This window comes from Rhipicephalus microplus, chromosome 6 (assembly GCF_043290135.1).
Source record: "Rhipicephalus microplus isolate Deutch F79 chromosome 6, USDA_Rmic, whole genome shotgun sequence".
Classification (NCBI taxonomy): Eukaryota; Metazoa; Arthropoda; class Arachnida; order Ixodida; family Ixodidae; genus Rhipicephalus; species Rhipicephalus microplus.
In genome coordinates this window covers 124,717,856-124,741,503 of record NC_134705.1, presented here as the reverse complement: position 1 = coordinate 124,741,503, position 23,648 = coordinate 124,717,856, and the positions used below count along the sequence as shown (strand labels likewise).

Here is a 23,648-nt window from a genome sequence, read left to right as displayed (position 1 = left end):
CGTTTGGTAGTGTAGGTTTCTCAGCTCGCGACTGCTTCTGCGCAAAGCTGATAGACGAGCGGATGAGACGACGGTGAGTTTAAACAAGGTTTATGTACAGCATATATACAGAGGTGTTACAAATTCGGCACTGGGGCCGACAGAGACTCGAAGAGCCGAGCTCTCCTCTCTAACACCTAGGTCTGCTCTTAAATGGGTCCGCTGTAAAAAGGGGTCTCTCTCGACGCGCCGCAGGGCTTCTTTTATATGCCCCGGGTCCAACCCAAACGACGAAGCACCGCTGGTCGCGAGGTCCGCATCCTCCAATGAGGTCGCGGCTGGGCCGCGTTCTTCTTTCACCTCAAATCTGGAGAGGCTGCGCTGCAGGTGGCTGCACCCAAGGACGAGTGACGTCGCAAGGCATTGCGTCAGACCCGCCAGACAGGAAGGCGCCAGTTATTTACTCGACGGGATCGCTTGCGGAGATGACTCACTGCACGTGCACGCCAGAAAGGCGCCGTTGAGTTGTTGATCGCGTCAGGCGGGCGACGCGGGCTGGCCTTGACACAGATTGCCTTTTTCAGAGGCACGGACATTCGTTGTCGACTCGCAGGCATAACAGCATCCCCGCCGCCAGACAATGCGCCGAAAAGACGAGCTGCTTCCACGGGGCTCGGATTACAGGCGCGCTCGTTCGCCAGGTCCCTCCTGGTTCGCCTCCAGGGCCATGGGGAGAATGCAGCCCCAGACTCCGTTCCGGGAACACATCCCATTCTTGAGGACGGATCCCAGCTCCACTGGCTTGTCGCCACAACTTGTCGACCAGCTTCGCTCGTCTCTTCTGACAATCTTTGGTTTCAGCACTTGTCGATGGTTCTGCAACTTGCCAAGAACGGTTCGACAACAGACAACACACGACACAAGCAAGTGCCCTCGGTCACCCGACAGAACACCAGACAAAGTATAGTACAACATATACCTAGCTACGCGTCTATCGGAATTTCGTTCCCTCTACATCAAGAGGCACATGTGGGACACAAGACTCTTAAAATGACAACTCAAATTTTTTTCCACGTACAACATCGTAACGAATTAGAATACAACATAAAGTTGGCTCCTTGAGCTCATTCTGGACGAGAGCGCTCCGCTAAGGTCGTGATGAGGTCAAAATTTTGCCCCGAATCGCCAGCGAGAAACCGAAAGGTTGAGAAGGTACTAGCTGGAACGCACTGCTCAATGCACCTGCATTAGCGTATAGCTTTCCCTTTTTTTTGTAGCGAACGTCAAAGTTGCGCCGTCAGAGTATCACGCTCCATCTCAGTAACCGGCCACTTTTAGGCGACAATACCCATGCGGTACCAAGAGCGGCTCACACTTGCGACATTGCACAGGGGAACAACGATACGGCTTGCTACAGATTGACTCCTCACCGCTTAGCTCGATATCGTGTTCGATCACCCTCGTGTTTGCGGGGCAGTCCGAAAACACGTCTCCAATCTCGGAAACAATTTTTCTCGGGTCCTCCTTTTGGACTTCACGTAACCTAGGCTCTAGGTTCAACTGCTCCAAGGTTACCTCCGATCCCCTTTCGATTATATCACTCGAACTCCAAATTTCTGCTCCCTCTTGCTCTGGAGCATTGAACCGCAGATTTACGACCGCTTGACTATGAACGTATGGTTTTATCAAGTTGTAAATTTTGTTTGGCCGCCTTCCTAATTTAACTTCACAATTGGTATCAGAAAGCGTCGATACTACTTTTGCGGGCCCTTCCCAATCAACCTCAAGCTTGTTCCTTTTGGACGGCTGCAGCAGCATTACCCGACTTCCTACTTCAAAAGCGCGCTTCTTCGCCGATTTGTCGTAGTACTCCTTCCACAACTTTTGTGAAGCTTTCATGTGGCTTTCCACTGGCGCTTCAATCGAGAGGTCCTCACGCTGCTCCCGAATGAGCGTCTCTCGATCAACTCTCGGCAGCTCGCTCCAACTTTCCGCTACAGGCGAGAGCGTTGCAACCCTCTCGCTCTGCCTCAATGGCGCCATGTCGTCTCCACTTTCTACGGAAACCGCGCCGGTCGGTTCGGAGACGGGCCGCTCGCGCGACTGCTCCCATGACTCACGCGGAAAATTTCCTCTCTGAGGTTCCGTCGACCCGCCGACAAGGTCACTTGAGAGTTCACCGCTTTGAACAAGGTCAAGCTCTTGCGAAAGCTTCCGCGCTTGCGATCGCGTGAGGGCCATGTACGCTAAGTTGGCGAAGAACGATTTACCCTGCTCTTTGAGAAGCTGCTCCGAGTTGTTGGAGAAAAGATAAGGAAAACGATCGTTTAGCGCAGCAGACACAGCCTCTTGGGTGCGAAGCTTACCGAACGGGCCTTCAATGACAACGGTGGCGATTGGTAAACGAACACTCTGCTCCTCGGCGACTTGCCTGATCCACGCGCATTCTCCTGTAAAGTCATCCGGAGACACCAATGAAGGATGGACAACGTCCATGGTTGCCGCTGAGTCTCTAAGTGCTCGGCACGTTTTCTCATTCACCCTAATTTCTTGGAGATACGGCTCCAACAACCGCATGTTTTTTTCTGATTCTTGGATTGTTGCGAAGGCAAACTTTTCCTGACAGTTTCTCGCGATGTGCCCTTCCTTTTTGCAGTTGTAGCAGATTAGCGGCTTCCGTTTGTTTTCCGATTCTAGCATGGTTGCAAACTTTTGGTGACAGTTTATCGCGATGTGCCCTTCCTTTTTGCAGTTGTAGCAGATTAGCGGCTTCCGTTGATGAAATTTCATTGAAAAGCCCTTTTTCCCTTCACCCTTTTCAACGCGCACTGCCCTGCTATGCAACTTTCGGTGACTATAATACTCCTCAGCTAACTGTGCTGCCTTGTTTAGCTGTACTTCACCAAGTCTGTCCTGCAGCCAAAGTTTGACATTATCCTCGATGCAGCGGTAGAATTGCTTCAATGCAACGCATTCCACCACTTTATCGCGGTCGTCATAAACACCTTCGCCCTTGAGCCATTCAATTAAATCGGCTTTAAGACGAAACGCGAAGTCAACGTGTGACTCATTCCCCTTTTTAGCATACCGGAACCTCTGCCTGAAAGCCTCGGGTGACAACTTATAACGTCTCAAGAGCACTTCCTTAACCTCGTCATAGCTCTCAAACGATTCCCTCGACAAGCAAGTTATCGCGTCGGACACTTCGCCGGGAAGAAGAGCTAACAGGTTCTGCGCCCAAAGAGACCGCTCCAAAGCGTTTCGCTCACAGACGTGTTCAAACTTGACGAGATACTTCGCCATGTCCTCGCCTACTACGAACGGTGGCAGTTGGTCCCGAATTCTAAAACCGCTGACCTGAATCGTCGGAGAAGCTACGCTAGGCGCCTGCGAACACTATAGGATTACCAATTCTATCCGTTTCAACTCGAGGCGCTCCTGTCTCTCGGCCTCCTCGAGCTCGCGACGTTCGCACCTTTCAGTTTCTTCACGTTCGCGAGCTTCGCGCCTTTCAGCTTCTTCGCGAGCTTCGCGCCTTTCAGCCTCTTCACGAGCTTCTCGCCTTTCAGCCTCCTCGCGGCGTGCTTTGATATCCACTGTTACAAGCTGCCACTCTAGCGTCGCCAGCGCGAAGTCGGCGACGGGAATGACAGTAGGTCGGTTCGTTCCGTACGCAAGCAGAGACAGTGAAGAGATCAGAGACGTGAGAAAACAAAACAACTTTACTCTAGTGATATTGCAGCACACGGGATCTAATACAACACTTCAATACAACTAACAAAATACATCGACACTTGATACAACTAAAGAAATATATAACAGAAACAATAAATCAGCTTACGAGAGAGGACTATTACAAACTACACAAACTAACAAGAATAGAACGACGGAGGAGAAAGTTCGAAGATATAAACAGGTGAAGGCATACGTGTGATGACCGGCAGCGTTGTGTCCCTGACGATCGGATGCGAGAAGTCGGAAGTCGAAGAGAAATCTGGCACGACTGCGATGTCGGCGGTGTTGCAACGCTGGTGGCTCCGGGAGGCTAGTGCTTGCAGGTGACTTCGAGCAGGTTGAGCTAACTCGAGGCGAAGTCCCGATGTCTACGTTGCAGACGTTAATATCGCGTCACAACTAGACGAACGGCTAAGTTTAGGTGGCCAGCCGATACAGAGCCACACTAAAAACTTCTAGAAGAGATGCTTGTTGATCTGTTTCTACACCATCTTGGTCAGCAACTAGTCTGCCTAGCAGGGCAAAATCCTGCGCTTAAATCCCCCTCGTGTCTCCTCGCTCTCTTCCTTGGGGACAAGAGACCTCTACATGGGTCCAATCATGCGCGTTTAATTGATGGGAAACTCCGCCCCAAAAATATTTGACCCCACCCCTTTTTTAATTGGGAGAGGGGCCTCAACTAACGAGAGAGACAACCTGTCGGGTTGTTGTCATACGGCTTGGCCACCAGAGCGTTTCCCACGCTTTTCCCCGTGGGAACAGTCAAACCTTTGGCTCTCCGCCGGTGTGTCTCGTAGTCTAATCCTTGTTCGGGGTATACCGCGGCCTTCTACGACCTTGCAGACGCCTCCACAGTTACAAGAGGATTAACCGTCGGCGGCGACGTTCTAAGAAGAGCACCCCATTTCGCACTTCTCGGCTCCCTTTCATGCGCCGCCGTTTCTCACGGTCAGTCGGGGAGTACGGCGCCCGTTAATTGCCGTGACGCGGTGTCGCCAAAAATAGCCGTCCGTGACATTGCCCCCCACTTTCAGAATGTTATTCATAACATTTGTTCACACGGAGGGGAATTTTTTCGACAACAAAGAACAAAACGCCACCAACAATAGAGGCAAGAGGACTGTCCCTCTCATACACAACATACATAGGCAGAGTGCATCAAAGTAACAACAAAAGGAAAAACAAACAATTGTTAGAGTACCAGCTTCATTTACACGCAACGATATGAATGTGCCATACAACCAAGAAGAGGAAATACCCGTGTACGGCAGCCATCAATACAGAATACACTGCACGAATGTATACTACGAAACAAAACGGAACAGGTGCGCTCCTCTACTGTAGTGCAATCCTTCAATGTGCATTACAGCAAGTAAAAACAACCAATACACCAAGCCAAAAGAAAATAACTCAAAATACACTTCTTATACAATGAAATACCCCCATACAAACAAAAAACAACCGACGGAAGGGATAAAAAAACATGCTCATAGACCTCAAGTCTCAATGCGCGCAACGACAACTGTACCGGGTCACGCCAATCTTAATCAATTTACGAAATCATTCGGTTTATGCTAGCATCTTCCTCAAATGCTCATTCATGCCACATCCCCATGGCAGTGGAGGCATACGAAGCCACACTAAACCTTTGAAACAACTAGAAAAATGACACATTTTCTCGGGTTTTACCTTATGCAAATTTTCGCACTCATGATTAAACTAATTTGATGCTAACTTTCAGCTTTTGGCTCGGCGGTTTTCCTTTTGAAAACTTTACATCAATTCTTGTAACCTATACAAAATTAAAACGACTGAAACATGAATCTCCAATGTTGCCCTGAATAATTATACTTAGTACGCGCGTGCAACAATTACTCAACTGACCGTGCCCCCTTTTTCTACAATAGATTCGCCTGAATCGCACCCGATGGGGTCGCGGTCCCGGTGGTTTTTCGAACACGCCAGAGGATACAAAATGCACAAACTCTAAGCAGTGGACTGCCGTCACACCTCATTTTCCACTTTGGCCTGTTCCCCTCAGGAATTTGGAAGGGACGCCAGAAACAGGGGGGAAACTGGGGCCACTGTCCCTTTGTGTTCGCCCCGACGCGGTTTTTAGCTTTTGTGATCTTTCGACGTTGACCCTTCGGATAAGGTCGCCTTCCTGAAGTTGTCGAACTAAAACGCGCCTTTCGTTTGGGTGATGCACCTCCTTTTCCTCCTCCAAAGCTGGCTCGCCGCTTGTGCAGGCTGAACGCCACCATTGACGTTTCCTAAAACTGATTGAATGCCTACCCTTTCGTCTTTCTGTCGACGGGGTGGGACTAATCCTAGGCTTAGGCAGTGCCGAACGCTTTCGCTTCTTTCTTTTTCGGCGATGTTTGCTTGCCTCTTTTCTCTCGATGCCATCATCATGTCGCGTCGTGACCTCAGAAGTCGGGAAGCTCGTTGGAGCTAGTGCTAGGTCTTCCCTCCCGCTAACGCTTTTCGAACTCTTCGTCACGACGGACTGTTGGGCCAAATTATCTTTGTCAACGCTGATGAAACCATTGACTGAGCCCTCTCGGATGGCGTCGCTGCATTCCTGAAGCGTCGCGTCCTCGCTCTGATTCGCCACTGTGCTAATCATGCCTACATTTGACGATGTCGAAACTTACTCTTGAGGCACGAAGGAGGTTTCCAGCATCTTACTGGGCCCATTAGGGCTGCTGGCCCTCTTCTCATCCACGCAAGGAGCGTCTTTCGACATCGTCTCTACCTCCAGACCGGCCAAGGCCTCGTTCTCGGCATACTCTACCTTGATGCATTCTAGAATACGCGGGCCCTTTTCTGGTGCGATCTCTGGTTCTAGCGCTTCCTGCCACACTTTAACGTCCAGCGCTTTCCGACGCGCCTCGCTTTCAGACTGTTGTCTTTCTGTTTCGCGCTTTCTTTCAGACTCTTGTCTGAGCTGCTCTTCTTTGGTCCAGACAGAAGTTCCGAATGCCCGGAACATCTCTGCCTTAACTACCTCGTAGTTCGCGTTCTGCTGACTGAGTCGCGTAACAGCTTCATTTGCCTCGCAAGGCAGAAGCGTGAGTAGCCCTTGACACCATGTGTCTCGCTCAAATGACAATTCCTCGCCGGCATCGCCGTGCTCACTGCTGGATCGGCTGACCCTGCTACTCTCACTGAGGCGAATCTTGAATTGCAGTAACTGCACTTCCCGTTCTCCGGCTTCCCTTGCCGCTTCTCGTTCTTTCGCCCTTTCTTCCCGGGCCCATGCCCGCTCTTCTCTGGCTAACGCCTGCGCCTGTTCCTGCTGCTCCTTAACCCATTGTCTCAGTTCGGCGCCCTCGAGGCCTAACTGTTTACCTTGCGTGATCCACTTATCAAAATCCATACACTGCATACTGCAACTGTCACTATAACGCCACTAAAAAACCAGTGCAATCATAAGCAGGATGCAACCGCTTCAACTGCGCGGCTCTATCACCACGCTCTCCGCACGGTTCTCGTTCACCGCTCACTGTCTTACTCTTGTACGGAACGTCCTGTCTCGCGGACGCCAGTCTTGTTACAAGCTGCCACTCTAGCGTCGCCAGCGCGAAGTCGGCGACGGGAATGACAGCAGGTCGGTTCGTTCCGTACGCAAGCAGAGACAGTGAAGAGATCAGAGACGTGAGAAAACAAAACAACTTTACTCTAGTGATATTGCAGCACACGGGATCTAATACAACACTTCAATACAACTAACAAAATACATCGACACTTGATACAACTAAAGAAATATATAACAGAAACAATAAATCAGCTTACGAGAGAGAACTATTACAAACTACACAAACTAACAAGAATAGAACGACGGAGGAGAAAGTTCGAAGATATAAACAGGTGAAGGCATACGTGTGATGACCGGCAGCGTTGTGTCCCCGACGATCGGATGCGAGAAGTCGGAAGTCGAAGAGAAATCTGGCACGACTGCGTTGTCGGCGGTGTTGCAACGCTGGTGGCTCCGGGAGGCTAGTGCTTGCAGGTGACTTCGAGCAGGTTGAGCTAACTCGAGGCGAAGTCCCGATGTCTACGTTGCAGACGTTAATATCGCGTCACAACTAGACGAACGGCTAAGTTTAGGTGGCCAGCCGATACAGAGCCACACTAAAAACTTCTAGAAGAGATGCTTGTTGATCTGTTTCTACACCATCTTGGTCAGCAACTAGTCTGCCTAGCAGGGCAAAATCCTGCGCTTAAATCCCCCTCGTGTCTCCTCGCTCTCTTCCTTGGGGACAAGAGACATCTACATGGGTTCAATCATGCGCGTTTAATTGATGGGAAACTCCGCCCCAAAAATATTTTGACCCCACCCCTTTTTTAATTGGGAGAGGGGCCTCAACTAGCGAGAGTGACAACCTGTCGGGTTGTTGTCATACGGCTTGGCCACCAGAGCGTTTCCCACGCTTTTCCCCGTGGGAACGGTCAAACGTTTGGCTCTCCGCCGGTGTGTCTCGTAGTCTAATCCTTGTTCGGGGTATACCGCGGCCTTCTACGACCTTGCAGACGCCGCCACAGTTACAAAAGGAGTAACCGTCGGCGGCGACGTTCTAAGAAGAGCACCCCATTTTGCACTTCTCGGCTCCCTTTCATGCGCCGCTGTTTCTCACGGTCAGTCGGGGAGTACGGCGCCCGTTAATTGCCGTGACGCGGTGGCGCCAAAAATAGCCGTCCGTGACATCCACCCAGGCCTCATCGACTTCCTCAGCCGACACTCCCTCATGCTTCATGATCTCAAGGATCACTTGCTTTCGTTTCGCACGGCCCAAAGTAATGCCGAGTTCCTCACAAATTTCGATGAGTTCCTTCACTTTAAGGTTCTCCATCGTTCACACTAGCCTCTTGCTGTTTGCCCCTGTTAGGAATCTACTTGCCGTACCCACTATAAGCCTACTAGCAAGACGCGCAAGCAATTTTTCACACTCGCGTGTTTACCCCTCTGCATTAACTTTGGTTTCAAAGCGCTTCGACTTGGCTTGAAACGATCAAAGCTCACTTCAATGCTTCACACAGCCCTTCTCTAAACTACTACAACCTGAGCTAGAGTAGTCTGGTGAACTGAGGGGAAAACATCAGGCACTCACCGCATCGATGTCGCTGACGCCGGCCGATCCCGCAGCTGCCAACCACTGTTGCGTCGCGGGCCGATCCCTCCGACGACGTTACGAAGGGCGCCTCGAAATCTCACCCCTGCAACCACTGTTTCGAAAGACGGCGACGCCAACACGGTCCCGAAGGCGCCACTGCTTCGAACTCCGCCGGAAATGTCACCTGCCGTTTGGTAGCGTAAGTTTCTCAGCTCGCGACTGCTTCTGCGCAAAGCTGATAGACGAGCGGACGAGACGACGGTGAGTTTAAACAAGGTTTATGTACAGCATATATACAGAGGTGTTACAAATTCGGCACTGGGGCCGACAGAGACTCGAAGAGCCGAGCTCTCCTCTCTAACACCTAGGTCCGCTCTTAAATGGGTCCGCTGTAAAAAGGGGTCTCTCTCGACGCGCCGCAGGGCTTCTTTTATATGCCCCGGGTCCAACCCAAACGACGAAGCGCCGCTGGTCGCGAGGTCCGCATCCTCCAATGAGGTCGCCGCTGGGCCACGTTCTTCTTTCACCTCAAATCTGGAGAGGCTGCGCTGCAGGTGGCTGCACCCAAGGACGAGTGACGTCGCAAGGCATTGCGTCAGACCCGCCAGACAGGAAGGCGCCAGTTATTTACTCGACGGGATCGCTTGCGGAGATGACTCACTGCACGTGCACGCCAGAAAGGCGCCGTTGAGTTGTTGATCGCGTCAGGCGGGCGACGCGGGCTGGCCTTGACACGGATTGCCTTTTTCAGAGGCACGGACGTTCGTTGTCGACTCGCAGGCATAACACCGGTCGACCCTTTCGTTGTCCTTGAGCCCACATGCGTGGGCACCAAAGTATTGCATGCGGATTTTGTAGTTGCTTTCCTAGAATTCTCATAGCTGCCCTTGAAATCGCCCCAGCCGGGAACATACGACAAGTTGATATAGAGTTAGCAATCGCAAGCGCGGAGTCTCCTTTTTGTTCAGCGCATCTGCTCACCAAAGCCACTACCGCCGTTTTGGCCATGCTGACTGACGGGGTTTTTATCGACTCTGCTATAGTTGTAGCTCTGCTTGTCAAAACAACGATGTATTTATTGCCTTGCTCTCTGGATGTGTCTGTGTAGAAGACGATTGGGTTGTTGTTTTCGTAGTGTTATTGTTCTGGCTTCCCGCCTGCCTCGGTGGCACTTAGCGCTCATATTCTTCGAGCTTGGAGACGCCGTGATTTCGGCCTTAAGTGGTTAGGTAGTAAGTATGTCTCCTCTCCAACATTCAAGGTCTTAAGGGGTAGCCAATCTGCTTCAATAGAGCTCTGTCTTGGTCCGTCAAATTTAATTTTTACTTTTGAGATATTTGAATGGCGTACACGAGTTCTTCGTAGGTATTATAGAGTCCTAGCGTCTCTGTATTTTCGGCGCTAGCATTGGTGGGAAGTCCGATTGCAACTTTGTATGCCGTTCTTAAGATTGCGTCAATTTTCGCTGTTTCCGTATTCGTTAGCTTTTGGAAGCGTAGAGTGTATGTGAATATACTTATCACAAAAGCCTGTCGAAGGCGCAGATTTTCCTCTTCTCTAAAGTCTTGTCTATTCCTCGTCACCCTGTGTATCATACGGGCTACGTTTGTCGTCGTTTTTCAGAGTGTTTCGATTGTGTGATTTACTCTACCGTTCTTTTGAAACCACAGGCCGATGACTCAAAGCTTTTGCACCTCTTTGATAGGTTGGCTTTCAATATTGAGGTGTATTTGGGGGCACCTCGCATTTCTGGAATATTTGGTCTTCAACCTGATAAGTTTTGATTTTCCTGGTGCGCATCGCCTGCCTGCATTTATATAGTATCTCTTGACCTTGCCGATGGCTTTTTGAAAGGTGTTTTGTTTGTCGCCGATGGAACCTTTCAAATCATAACGCTATGTCATCCACGTATATTGGTGTACCTAGTTTGGATTGCTCCTCTAAGAAAAAGTCAAGCTTTCGTATCCCAACATTCAAAAGTAGAGGGCACAAAATTGAGCCCTGCGGCGTTCCGTGGTTTGGTTTTGTATTGGCGTTACATTGAGTGTTTTTAGTAACGCTTGAGCGCATATTGTCGCCGTGTGATTGTAATTTATTTTGCTTTAGATATTTTTACGCGTTTAATGCGTTATAAATACCTCGAAAGAACGAAAAGTAAGACAGACGTGTGGCTGTGTGGTAGAACGCCCACTTGCCACGCAAACTATCTGAGTTGGAACATGGCTTTGCAAACAACGCGGGTTTCATTTGCATCTTCAATTTTTCGGTAACACACCGACATGATTTTTCACTCACAACCAACAACGCACACCGACTCCACATTTTCTGGGGAACGGGCTCTATACCGCTGTCGCTTTGAAATCCTGCGGAACTGGAGTTATATAGGTTTTTGCAAATAATTTATGATGTAGCTTTTGAAATATCTGCAGCTGTACATGACTGTGAGGAGACGCGAAGACAATCGCATTCACAATACAACGGAGAAAGAGATTCTGCGTACGCTGTAGTTCAAAAGTGAAATTGTGTGAACTTATATAACTACAGGCTTAGCAATAATGCACTAGCCTTCTTAAAAAGTTTTATTTGTAAGTTAAAAATAAAGGCAACTGTAATGAAGCCCTCTTCGAGCAGATAGAATCTGACCATCTGTCACGTCTTCTATATTTATGATTTGCGTTCCGCATAATGAAACAAAAACAACAGCTTTCTTACTTCGCCAATCGAATAGGAAACGTGTGTTGAAAGGTATCACTATTCTGTGCTTTGCCTTAAACAAGGCGAACAATGAAACATCAAGTTCACGCAATCCTGTCAGTAATTTCTCTTTTCTACGTTGCAGGTAAGTTTGAAGCAATATGAATAAGCCACTCGTTGGATCATTAGCGTAAGTTCAATGTTTCTCCCGCGCGGCACGGAAAATCCCCGCAGTGCTTGAACACGCTATAGAAATAGCATTGGCTAGTTTCATTACTACATAACTTGATGCGTGTTTTCGTCTTCGTAAGTTGCTTTCGTGCAGACATGACTCGGGTAGGAAGGAGCAAGTTTCCTGGCTGTGCAATGAAAGATACAGTTTTGTGAGAAATTCCAACAATAACTCTGCGTTATAACTTTTTACAGTACACAGTTTTGCTTGTTCTGCTGATTTTGCGTGTGCAATTCAATCATACAATAGTGTAATTATAGTGATCGTATCTGTGGTGTTGCGTCCTGAAATTACGGATTGATTATGCGACACGCCATAGAGGGAGGCTGTGGAAATATAGACGATCTGGTGTTCTTTAACGCGCTTTGACATCACAAAATGCACGAGATTCTACCATTTCGCCTTCCTCTAAATGCAAACGCCATGGCCGGTATCGAAGCCAAGACCTTCTGGTCAGTAGTCTTGGACAAAGTGTTCCTGCCACGTCACTAGTGTACGATGGATAAATTGAAATTTTATATACCAGCACTTTTGAGTGGCTTTATTTTGATCTTTGTATGAGGATGCAAAGGTTGCGTATTTAATAATACATTGGCCCTAGCGAGGAGGCTTCCGTGTGCGCTGGAAGATTCGCGAGTGGCGTAGCGGAACGTATTGCAGGCGAATGGACTAGACGGAAGTCAGGCACTGGGAGGAGCACGTGGGAAGCGAGAGAGAGATTGACGTCCACAAGCACTGAAATGGGAGCGTGAGGTCGAGCGTGTGTACGTGTGTTGGCTTATTTCAGCTTTACAATCATTACGGGCAATTGGTCTTCTTGGTGTGTGTGTTTTGTTCAGATGCTGATGCTATGTTCAACGAGATTTGCTCCATGCCACGTGATGCGGGAAAGTGCGAGACAATATGCCAGGCCCAATGGAAGTGGTACTACGATAATGCCACGGGAAACTGTCATCCATTTATGTACGCCGGTTTCGAAGGAAACAACAACCGATTTAGAAACTGTGAAAGTTGTATGCATGCATGCGACGGTAAGTAGAATTTGCTTGGTTCATAACACGATGGTACTAAAGTAGTCGGCATAACGCTGGCACAAGGTCACAGGCCAATCTAGTCGATGTTGGGCAGAGGTCAGCTGCGGTGGTTAGCCCACGTAAGGGGATTGACGCTGGCGTCAGGTTTGCCAATGCTATTGCCACAGATGTATGATCAAACTCATAAGCTGACATGGCCAAGTGCCAGTCTCTGGTGCCCACGTTCAGCCCGGTGAAAATTAGCACGTAGCTAGTTGGTGGCTATTAGGCCGTAGCCATAGGAGTGGGGGAGTGTTCTAACCCCCTCCTCAATCATTTTTCTTTTTTGTACACTTGTTGACTGCGTGCACACCTACGAACGCGGGCACAATCATACAGAAAGTGAACCCCCCCCCTCCTAAAATAAAATTCCTGGTCAAATTGGTGGCAGGTACTGTAATTGTATGCTGGGCCCTGCAATAATTAGCCTAATTTTCGAGACAGCATACTCGGCGTCCATGCGTATACGAGCACATGCAACAGGAGGGAAGCTTTTGAACACACAAGCTCAAAATGCTGTAAACGCGGTTCACAATTATTTAAAGATATCAGTACAACACACAGAGATCTCAAAAAATCATTTACAAGAATTGTTCAAGCAAACGCACATTGTGAACTGTGGAGTTATCCCCTGTGTCGCCTGGGTGATCGGCCATCTTCACTGTCCAGGGCTCTGAACAGCCATCTCTCAATGACAGCCCACTCGTCCTGTACCAACGCATCACTATGGTTTACTCTCAGGGAGCCTGAAAATATAAGAAATGTCACTCTGCAGGTTGGCCTGCTAGTGAATGATCAGTACGCCGGGTGTTGTGTCAAAACACCATTTCACTACTTGGTAATGTATCAACATCTTTACGAAATGTGACATGCACAGCCGCTGGCTCTGTTATCGTGCCCCAAATATTGAAAAAAAAAAACATGGCAGTACCATGGAGACGTCATGCTGTAGTTATGTAGTCATTCTTACCAATCAGAAAAAAATCTCGAACACTGCGAGGAAATAAATATCAAGTAGGAAGTAGTTGACGTTCTTCAGGTTAGCAAACCGTCATGCCTTACGAACTGAACTGCAGTGCAGCTTCCTTAAACAGGAAGCTTCTCAACAGCCTTCGAAGTGTTGATTGATATGTGGGGTTTAATCCTAAAACCACCATGTGATTATGAGAGACGCCATAGTGGAGGGATCCGGAAATTTCGACCACCTGGGGTTCTTTTTTGTGCGCCAAAATTTGAGCACTTGGGCTACAGAATTTCCGCCTCCATCGAAAATGTAGCCGCCGCAGCTGGGATTTGGTCCCGCGACCTGCGGGTCAGCAGCCGAGTATCTTAGCCAGTATAATACAGTGGTGGGGGCACCCTTCGAAGCGTGTCCGAAATGTTTGTTCCGCTGAATATGGAGAAGTATGTAACCTTTAAACCAATAAAATGAACAAAATTTGCACTATTTATTATACATGCTTGCAAGATAGACAAACATTTCAAAAAGAATTTCATCTTTGTGCTTTGGGCTGAGACAATATAGCAGTAAAAAACTTGTCACTGAGTGCTCTAGGCAAGCATTAACATTGTAATATTAGTGAATGAATCACAAGCACCAAATGTACATGGGAACTATTTCCACAATAATAAAAGGTCCTTGAAACTTTGAGTTGTCAGCTTTCGGGCTCCAACATTTAATCACTCACACCAGAAATTCAGTAATGCACACTAGTGCAGCTATGAGAAATTATATTCACGTCCTCTTTTTTGTCACTGCTTTGCCTCGATCATCGTACAGTCAGCCATCTCTGGCGACGTAAGTACAGTTCGAACTAATTCTTGCGCACATTGCAGCATGCTGCCTGGAAACGAAGAGAAAGCACACAGACTGGTCGAGACCTTCTTAAACAGCTGCCAGCAGTGCACACGCCCTTTTTTTCTCTGCAGCAAATGCATCTTTACAGCTTCGTACTAACTAACAGCTGATTCTGAGAGCCTGAATAGGTCGGTAATGGCCTCTTACAAACTAGCCTAATGAATTTACTTGAACACGTTCGGGTGCCTTGAAGTGGCACTAATTTACATAGGCACCATCTACTGCAACGCGCTTCAACTGTTCACTTTCCTATCTCCTTTAGTTTTTGTGCAACTACACAACCTTAGTCTAACAGCACTGATAATTAAGGATAAGGCAAAGCTGGACCATACCAGTTTTGTGCATTCTCTCCGCTCTTTAGGTAATCTTCTAAACGGTGGACAGCTTCAGCAGTCGTGCAGGACTGGACAAGAATCCGGATGTCGCCGATTTGGAGCTGTCTTTGAACTGCTTTGTACAAGTGCCCTCAAACTTCAGAAATTCTCATTTGGCTGCACAACACTGTGTGCTTGAAATTTGAAACAACAAAATATAGCGAATTCAAGCGAATTATAGCAAATATATATAAAATCATAGCAACAAATTATAGCATTTAGAGCACATTCCGACAGCGTGCTCAGTTGCTTTTGCTTAGGACATCCGAAGAACAAGTATGAATTCATGGAGACCGGCCTCGAAATGATGAGCTCAGCTGATGATCTAAGTATGGGTGAAAACATCAACCTAAAAATATATGTTTCAAATCAGTGGGAAGAAAGCAAGTGGCGAGTATTTCTTTACAAGAGAGCCGTTCACGCAGCACTTCTATTTACCTTGTTAGACTTTCGGAGACAGGTGGCCCGTCTGTAAAAAAAAACAAAAGAAAGGTAAAAATTATGTTCTAAAACAAGCTCTTTTTCCATTTAAAGAAACAGGAAGCATTACGTTTGCAAGAGAACACATGCAAATTACGATATTCAGAAAAACCTCAGAAGGGCCATCATTCATTTCGTTTGCATGCAGTGTCAACGTACTTTATACGCCAAAGTTGGAAGCACATACAAATTGTTACTCTCATTTTAAAGTTTTCATTGCTGAACATATGCAAGTCAGCCCTAATTCAAGGCACATAATGCCAAAGAGTCACGACAGCGCCCAGAATTTGTGATCTCTGCGTTCAGCATCCTTCGTAAATTGCAGAAATCACCAGCAGGGTCACAGAACAATTCTCCAATCATTGTTTACGTGCAACACGAGCAGATGGTACATTCGCCGCCAGTCTGTCACAAGTTATGTCTTTCAGACATGCCACACTGCCACGAAAAGACACACAGAAGCCACCTCTTCAATAATGAAACCAAGATTTTTTTTTGAGGTGGTTCTGGCCAAGCATTTTCACCTACAACGCTACTTGTTTGAGGTTTCCTGACACTAAGACTTTTGTTTAGAGCAACGTTTCAAAATTATGTAGAATTGATGGCAGGGCTCCACTAAAGTAAACGGATATGAAATAAAAGTGTAGCACCATAGCGGTCACCACAGCAGTAGTCAGGAATGTATTTTTCCTATGTACCTGCCCCATCTCTCATAGCTCTGCCAAAGTAAAAGCCCACATGATGAAGAAAACCTCAAGCAATGAACAATGTTCAGAACAAGCGGTGCTTTTCACACTGTTTTTCCAGAGTGCTTTGTGATACCGTTTTCATACAGAAAATTAAAGGGCGAGACCCCTTGAGTGGCATGAGGCAGTCATGACAGCACATCCTCCAGCCTGCGTGTTCGAGATCTTACTTGACTGGACAGTCTGACGTTGGTCAAATATTTGCTGCAAATTTGTTGCAGACGATTATTCCCTGCCCTAACAAAAAACTTCAGGTTCTCTGCAGCTGCGAACGACCACTCGTTCAGTTTTACGTGCAGGCTTTTTGAGGGACTAGTGCAAAAAGCACCCACTGAAAGACGAATGCCCTAGGGATGAACCAGATCAAGCATTTTGAAAGCGCTTGGTTTCGCTGACCGGTAGATTATTGCCCCGCCATCTAGGCGCTTCTGCATAAGACTTTTATAAAGATTTCCTACCCCTGCCTCGTGTTGTCCACACAAACCTTGAGTATATTCGTATCTTTCAGGCACTTGTCGTTGATGTTTTTCATGTAAGATACGAATGTTAATTTCTTGTCTAAAATTATGCCCAGAAATAAGGGCGAACTCGTTCTGGTCTTCTCAGTTGGTAACTTTATTGAATCAAGTTGAAGCTGCCGCTCACATGTTGTGATATGGCCGGATTCAAAACCAATCTGCACTTCGTCAAAATATGTACAATTGCGTGGAATGTTAAATGCAAGGTATTCATTTTTATAATAAAAAAGTGCACAACTCAACACACCACGTTGCGGCACTCCAGTCTTCTGGAGAATTTTTCGTGACAAGACATTTCCCACCTGGTCATGAAGAGGACAGTCGGACAATTACCTTTCAATTATGGTCCGCGTGTTACTTCGTGTGGACGCAATGACGTTAACTGGCGTGGAATATTTCAGGCAGAAACCTTCGTTGCCATCGCCGAACATGGTCTGCTTGTTTATTTCCTGTCACTGGCCTGGCAGCATCTATTTTCACAATATCTTTTTTTCCACACTGCCCCACCGCGCAGGTTGTTGACATTTCCAGGCGATGCAGAGCTTGAGCGGGTCTCAAACACGTTTCCGTTCTTTGCTTTGATGATGTGAGTCCACGCCAGTCTATTACAACCAAGATGCACTTCCAATATTCGGCCTATTGGCGAAAAGCCTCGATTATTTGAGTCTTACAGTAGTACGACCTTGCCTCTTGGTAAACTTTGGTTAATTTCTTTCAGATACCAATGTTGAGACCGAAGTTCCAGGAGACACTCCTTTCTACATATTTGCCTCAGATGAATCAGTAGCCTTTGACGATGCTACAGATTTTGGATAACACCATTCCTGGCAGTGTGCAGCCAGGTTGTAGTTTCATATGGGCTAGGATCCGGGTGAGCGAGAACTAAGCTCCAGATGATAAATTGAGCCGGGCACACCGGTGACGGTTCCCCTACCTGCTTGTACGTGTATGTCAGGAAACGGGAATCGATAACCACTTCGACTTCTTGAAGGGACATCATTTCTTCGCTTCCTAGACTGCTATTTTCGAGAACTTTTCAAAGAGCTGAATTGATCAACCGGATGAGCCTTTTCCACCAGTCACTTCACCACTGGGCGTTAGGCACAAGAAAATTTCATGATATTCGATGATGGGCGAGAAATGCAGCGTTCAGCGATTCATTGATGAGCTTCTTTACGATACGTAGTTTTTCGGATGCCCTCTGTTTTTGAGTTCACAATAGTAGGCACTCCTATACGAACAAGCAACCTCCTGAAGACAAGAACAAGACTGTCCAATGAAAAAATATCCGCCAGTTCTAAATGCACCACTCTTGTGGTAGCACAGGTAATTAGCACAATAAAAACTTAGGTACATTGTGGTTCCCTTCAGTTGAGTTTTATATATACCTGGCCTGGAAAATTATTTTGACTACTTAAAAAGAACGTGACAAAGTAGCTCGACCTTCCACCAGTGGGGCATGTTCCACATTCATGGGCTTCGTTCAGAATTGTTTGCAAAGGTAACAATTATTTATCAACTTTTTTTGTGTCCGGGCGTGCGTTAACAATTCAGAACCATGAACAAATTACCGTTCATGTGGCTGATATTCCGCTACATTAAACCCAACGAAGTGAGTTGGCGATTACCAGTCTCGTGAAGTCATGGTCCTGAGGCAAACTCAGTGGATGTTTTTCTAGAATTAAATGTAGTGCTCTCTGGAGGCATGCACGCAGATGATGTCTTGACAGAAAGCTTCTCGCTGTGCTTCTATTATCCAAAACTTCTTCGTCATAGTCAGCTCTACTGCGGAAACAGGCCTTGCATATGGTGCGCGTGCGTGCCATGTCGTTTCCAGTTATTTGTACACCAACGCTGTAACGCGAAGAATCTTTGTCAAGCTGCTGTAGTTCTTGACGTTCATAACAACTTCAACTGGTCCTTGCGTCTGTAGCAGTAGTTCTGTCTGCAGAGTCTCTGGTTCGAAGGTGTTTTTATTTTAGGGGGGGGGGGTGGCAACCGAAGTGTACTCAACAGGCCAAGTGGTTTTAGATCCCCCTAACCATTCTAGTCCATTCCACCAGTTGACGCTTTACCGAAGCGCGGCTGCTGATAATCCGCATGTCAGATAATCAGATGGGTTCTCCTCTCCAGAACAATAACTTCACTGCCCTCTGTCGGTACAATCGGCTATTTCGGTCACTCCGTTCCTCACAAAGGAACTGAGTTTATCTTGTTGTCAAGAAAAAGATCTTCAGGCACTCTCACAGCCAGAACCTCGGCGACTGATTCTTCATCTTAGGACAGTGGCACTCAGGAAAGCGTGTCAACCATATTGTTGCCGTTGCCATTTTTGTACTCCACTCTGCAATATATTTGTGAAGATGAATGACCCACCGGGCCAGACGACCGGATGGGTGTTGTAGCATTGAAAGCCATGGAAGCGCCTGGCGATCGGTTTGGATAGTAATTGCAGCTCTGTCCAGATAAATGTCGAATTGTTTCGGCGTGAATACGATTTTAAGGCACTATTTCGCTGTTACGGTGTAGTTCCTTTTAGCGCCTGAAATCGTGTGGCTCGCAAATGCTTGCGAGGTAAAGCGTTCCTTGATACTCTTGGAGCGAAACTCCAAAGCCATATTCAATTGCGTTGGTCTGCACAGTGAATAGCGAATTTAAGTCAGGGAGGCAAGACCGTGCTGCAGAAGTAATAACCTCTGACAGAGCATGAATTATTGCCTATTCCGGATTAGTAGAAGGCCAACGGGCACCCTTGCGCAGGGGCCGGTGAAATGGTGTTACCAGAATGGCGCAGTGAGTAATGAAATGGTAGTAGAAGCCCACCATACCCAAAAATTGTTGCAGGATTTTGCGCCCGTTGGAGGTTCGAAATCCAAGATGGCCTGAAGTTTATGTTCTTTTGGCCGTATTGTGCCTTGCTCGACAACGAAACCTAAGAGGTTGATTTTATTTGACACCAAATGAAACAATTTCTGGATGTTCATGGTGATGCCTGCATTGTGCTATCGCAAGACAAGATAGGTGGGTCAAGTGTTTGTCGAAGGTTTGCAAAACCACTACCACGTCATCTACGTGACTAACATCATAATTTATTCAGGCATCTCGAAGCACTATGCTCATGACGTGCGAGAATGTCTGGCAAACGGCACAACAAGAACGATAGCCTTGAAAACTTGAACAATCCCCTGTGGCAAGCAATTGCCATTTTCGCAGCATTGAACTCTTCTAACAGAATTTGAGGAAGCCTCTACAACAGTGAAGGGTATTGGAGAATTTGGCGACCCCAGGGAGTGAAAACAGAGTAGATTGGTGGAACGGCGCACGAGTCTCGAACCACGGCGGCATTTAATTGCCGGTAGCGAACGCACAATCGCTCCGAGTCTTTCTTTTTTAGAACTAAAGCAACTATAATCTCCGAGGGACTGTTGGAAGCTCTTACAGCACAGGTTGCGAGCATTTCGTTGAGGGCAGCGTCCAGACGTTCATGCTTGTGGACGGTCGAGGGAAGCGGAATAAAACGAATTGGGCGGACGTCATTTCTGTATATCCTGCGTTCTAATAAATTAAGCTTGCCAGGAGCCTCTGTCACAAAGGGCTTTAGGGCTGTTTATATTTTCACTTTTAGCTCTTATGGTCTTTTGAAGAAGTCGACAATGACAAACAGTCCTCTTTGGTCTCAAAGAACGAATTCACATTTCTCGCAAGCAGATCAGACTTGGGTTGTAAAGAAGTAGTTACAAACGTGAGTGGTTTTGTTGTAGGCTGTAGGTGCCAGTACGGGCATTAAGCACGATTCCCACTTAGTATTGCGTCCTGAAATCATTTGGCAGGAAAGGCCTGGTAGGTGTAGGAAACGTTGCCGAAGTTTTCGCCCATTGAGCGTAACTGCTACACGAGCTGCGAAAGTAGTAGGAACATCATGAGCAGAGGGCACATGCACATGAGGACACATGCACATTAAAGACCTCGCAAGGCTAATTCTTTAATCTGACAGGCGTTCTTGAGGTGATCCCTGAAAATAGAACTAGCTGAGTAAAATCCCGATTCCTAAAGGAATCGGGATTTTACTCCTGCCATGGAAACCATCATGACTTTTGCTTTATCAGTGAGGGCAATAAGGAGAGTAGATGTAGACGGAAGACCCCTCACTACATTGTTATTACACCATGGCTGTTGTCGGGTGGGGAGCACATTGTGGGGCGTTAGTTGGTTGTTCCACTGGTAGTTGTCCGAGTGGGGAGGGATGTAGCTTTGTCCTTTAGACGCTTGTTTCTTTGTCGGAAGTTTCCTGCGCCTGTGCTTCCTGGTGACTGGATGATGCGAAGACCAAAACACCCAGCATGCGCTCACCATCACCGGCACCTGCCGTTTCTTTAGCGGCCAGGACGTGGTCTGCTTGAGACCAAGTCCTGGCCTTGTAGGGGCTCCAATCGACTTCCACACTGGAAGCATAATGGAAAGTTCTTTCTTGTGCCTCTTGCACTAGAGTGAGCTGCGGCCTCCACGAGTTCGCCTTGAGCCCCACGTTCCTGGGTAGTTGACGGGAGGGTGGACGAAGCAGACAGATTTTGGTCGCTGAATATGTCTAGAGCCCTTGGTGGGGCCATTGGTGAGGCCATTGAGTTAGACCGACTGTGCCAAGCACAGGATAGCTCGAGGGTGGATTCAGGCGGAGGCAGTGATTGGTATGCGAGCTTCGCCAACGGCATGGCCTAAATATCACCCGATGCTATAGTGAGGACGCCGAGTGAAGGGAATAAACGACCTCTTCCGTACACCTGAAAACATAGATGCGACTGTCTAACTGCCCGAGTTGCTCTTCCTCTTTGGATGCCGAAGGGCCCTCGTGGTCAGAAAGCTCTTGTAAGCACCGCATGTGTTCTTTGGGTCTTTCCTTCTCAACCTGCATGTGGCTGCACAGTTCATCATTTAAGTGAACGACCGAGTCGCGGGGAAGATATTCGGTGCAGAATAGCAGCTGGAAGTGCGACCAACTTTCGAAAGATTGGCGATGCCATCATTGTGTCGCAGAGCCAGACAGGACAACGGGCAGAATGCGTAGCAGAAGAGTCTCACTTACGAGGGCTTGCGCATCGCGATATTCTTGTAACTCTTCCAAAATTCTGCGACCACTTTTTCATCCGTGCGTCCTTTTAAGTACGTATGGCCTGTCGTAAGCAAAACTGTTGAATGGTGTATCCTGGCGTTCCAGCAACGTTGTCCACTGCTGAACAATACGACGCGTATCTGGCCCGGACGCGTCCTGTTGTACATTGTCAGACATCATAATAGACTTAAGGTCTGTTGCGTTTTAACCTTCACGAGCTGTAATTATACCGCAAGGCAAGAGCAATGCAATATCGGCAAAAAGTAGCTGCGTTTGAAATGGGCTGACTGGAAAAGTGCCTTACGCGTGCGGCTGTTCCGGAATGAAGGTGAGCTCTAACGAAAAAAATGAAAACTGCACGAGAAAACAACTTCTGGTGCTGGCTGAAGGCCTCGCCTCCACTCAGGGGGGTTAGTGAGTCGGAATGCGCACGACGCGAGCCAGCAACGCTTCGAACAGGACACGCTTCGATTTACGACTTCGAAAAAAAAAAAACTCAACAAGCCTGGCGGATTGGCACAGCACGGCGCAATGCATACTAGAGTACCAAAAGCCCGGAACAAACAATCACCCCAGACTGGAGGTCGACGGAAGATACGGTGCGTAACATAACAGCAGGAAAGCGGCCACGAAACACAATGGCAGGAAATCAAACGAACTCGCAGGCAACTCGCATTAGAAGGCGAGCGAAAGACTCGCCTTAGCGGACATTCCCAACCGGCGTAGCCTCTCTTCTTCAGCACTAACGGAGGAAAACCATCGCGTATTGCCCGACCGCCACCGTATGCCATCGCCATGCCACCCCAAAAAAGCCCTTGGGCTTTTTCACCTCCCTTCTTATCGGCTAGCCATTTTCCGCCCCCCGTGGCTTTTTCGACGGCGACGCTCGTCACACGCCTGGGCAATACGCGTGTGTTCCCCTCGCCCTGTTTCCAACATGCGTGCTGCAGATAAGGGCCCATCGGCCCGACAAGATAAAGTAACATTCTACTTTGAGATTGCGAATTGTGCCAGAAAACGTACGCCCCTCTGAGGCATGCTGCTGACCCAGCTCCGGAGCTTTATTTAATGGGCTGTTTGATGTATTATGTGTGATTTAAAGCTATATTCAAAGTAAATGTACCTTTGTTGATTACATGTCGTTTTTGTATTTTCAGCCAAAGAATGCGTCCATGGAACACAGACAACAGATACGTAGTTCCCAAAATAAAATTCTCTGTGTACGGTATATGTGGTTTGGCTCCTTGATAAAATGTTAGTTGCTGGCACATATTGCAATTAATATAAGGGACGTTGCATATCCTGCACACTTGGACGACTTCCTAGTAGAAGTGTACTTGGTGTGTCTGAAAAAACACACCCACAAAAATATACAGGTATGTGTACGATATCTGCTGATTCAAGACGCCCTTCACGTCAGCACTAGCATGCGGTATGCGGTGATCGCCCAGATTATTTGGATGCGATAAGGAATAGAGGTCTCCAACACATCTCTCAGGCACAGAGAAGGGACGAATTCGTCTACTTGATGACGGCTGCAGATTGACGTAGCAAAATATTACTGTTATGAAAGCCGAATATTTACGGCCCATTTTGATAGGATAATGTATGCGTGAGCGTCCACACTATGAATTACCCACAATAAAAAGCTTTTCATTTTGCTTGCAGCATTGCTATGCCCAGTATAGTGGCAAGGTCTACTGGAGTAAGGAAGGATTCGTCAGAGTGTTAAAAA

General features: G+C 47.6%; 1 protein-coding gene across 1 annotated transcript; it reads left to right on the top strand.

Annotated features, from left to right (window-relative positions):
* Window positions 1–11,472: 11,472 nt before the first annotated feature.
* LOC119168021 (PI-stichotoxin-Hcr2f-like) lies at window positions 11,473–23,133 on the top strand. The gene is made up of 3 exons (XM_037419474.2): window positions 11,473–11,670; window positions 12,597–12,788; window positions 23,071–23,133. The coding sequence occupies exons 1-3, from the start codon at window positions 11,616–11,618 to the stop codon at window positions 23,109–23,111; spliced, it is 288 nt and encodes a 95-aa protein (XP_037275371.2). The 5' UTR covers window positions 11,473–11,615; the 3' UTR covers window positions 23,112–23,133.
* The last annotated feature ends 515 nt before the right edge of the window (window positions 23,134–23,648 follow it).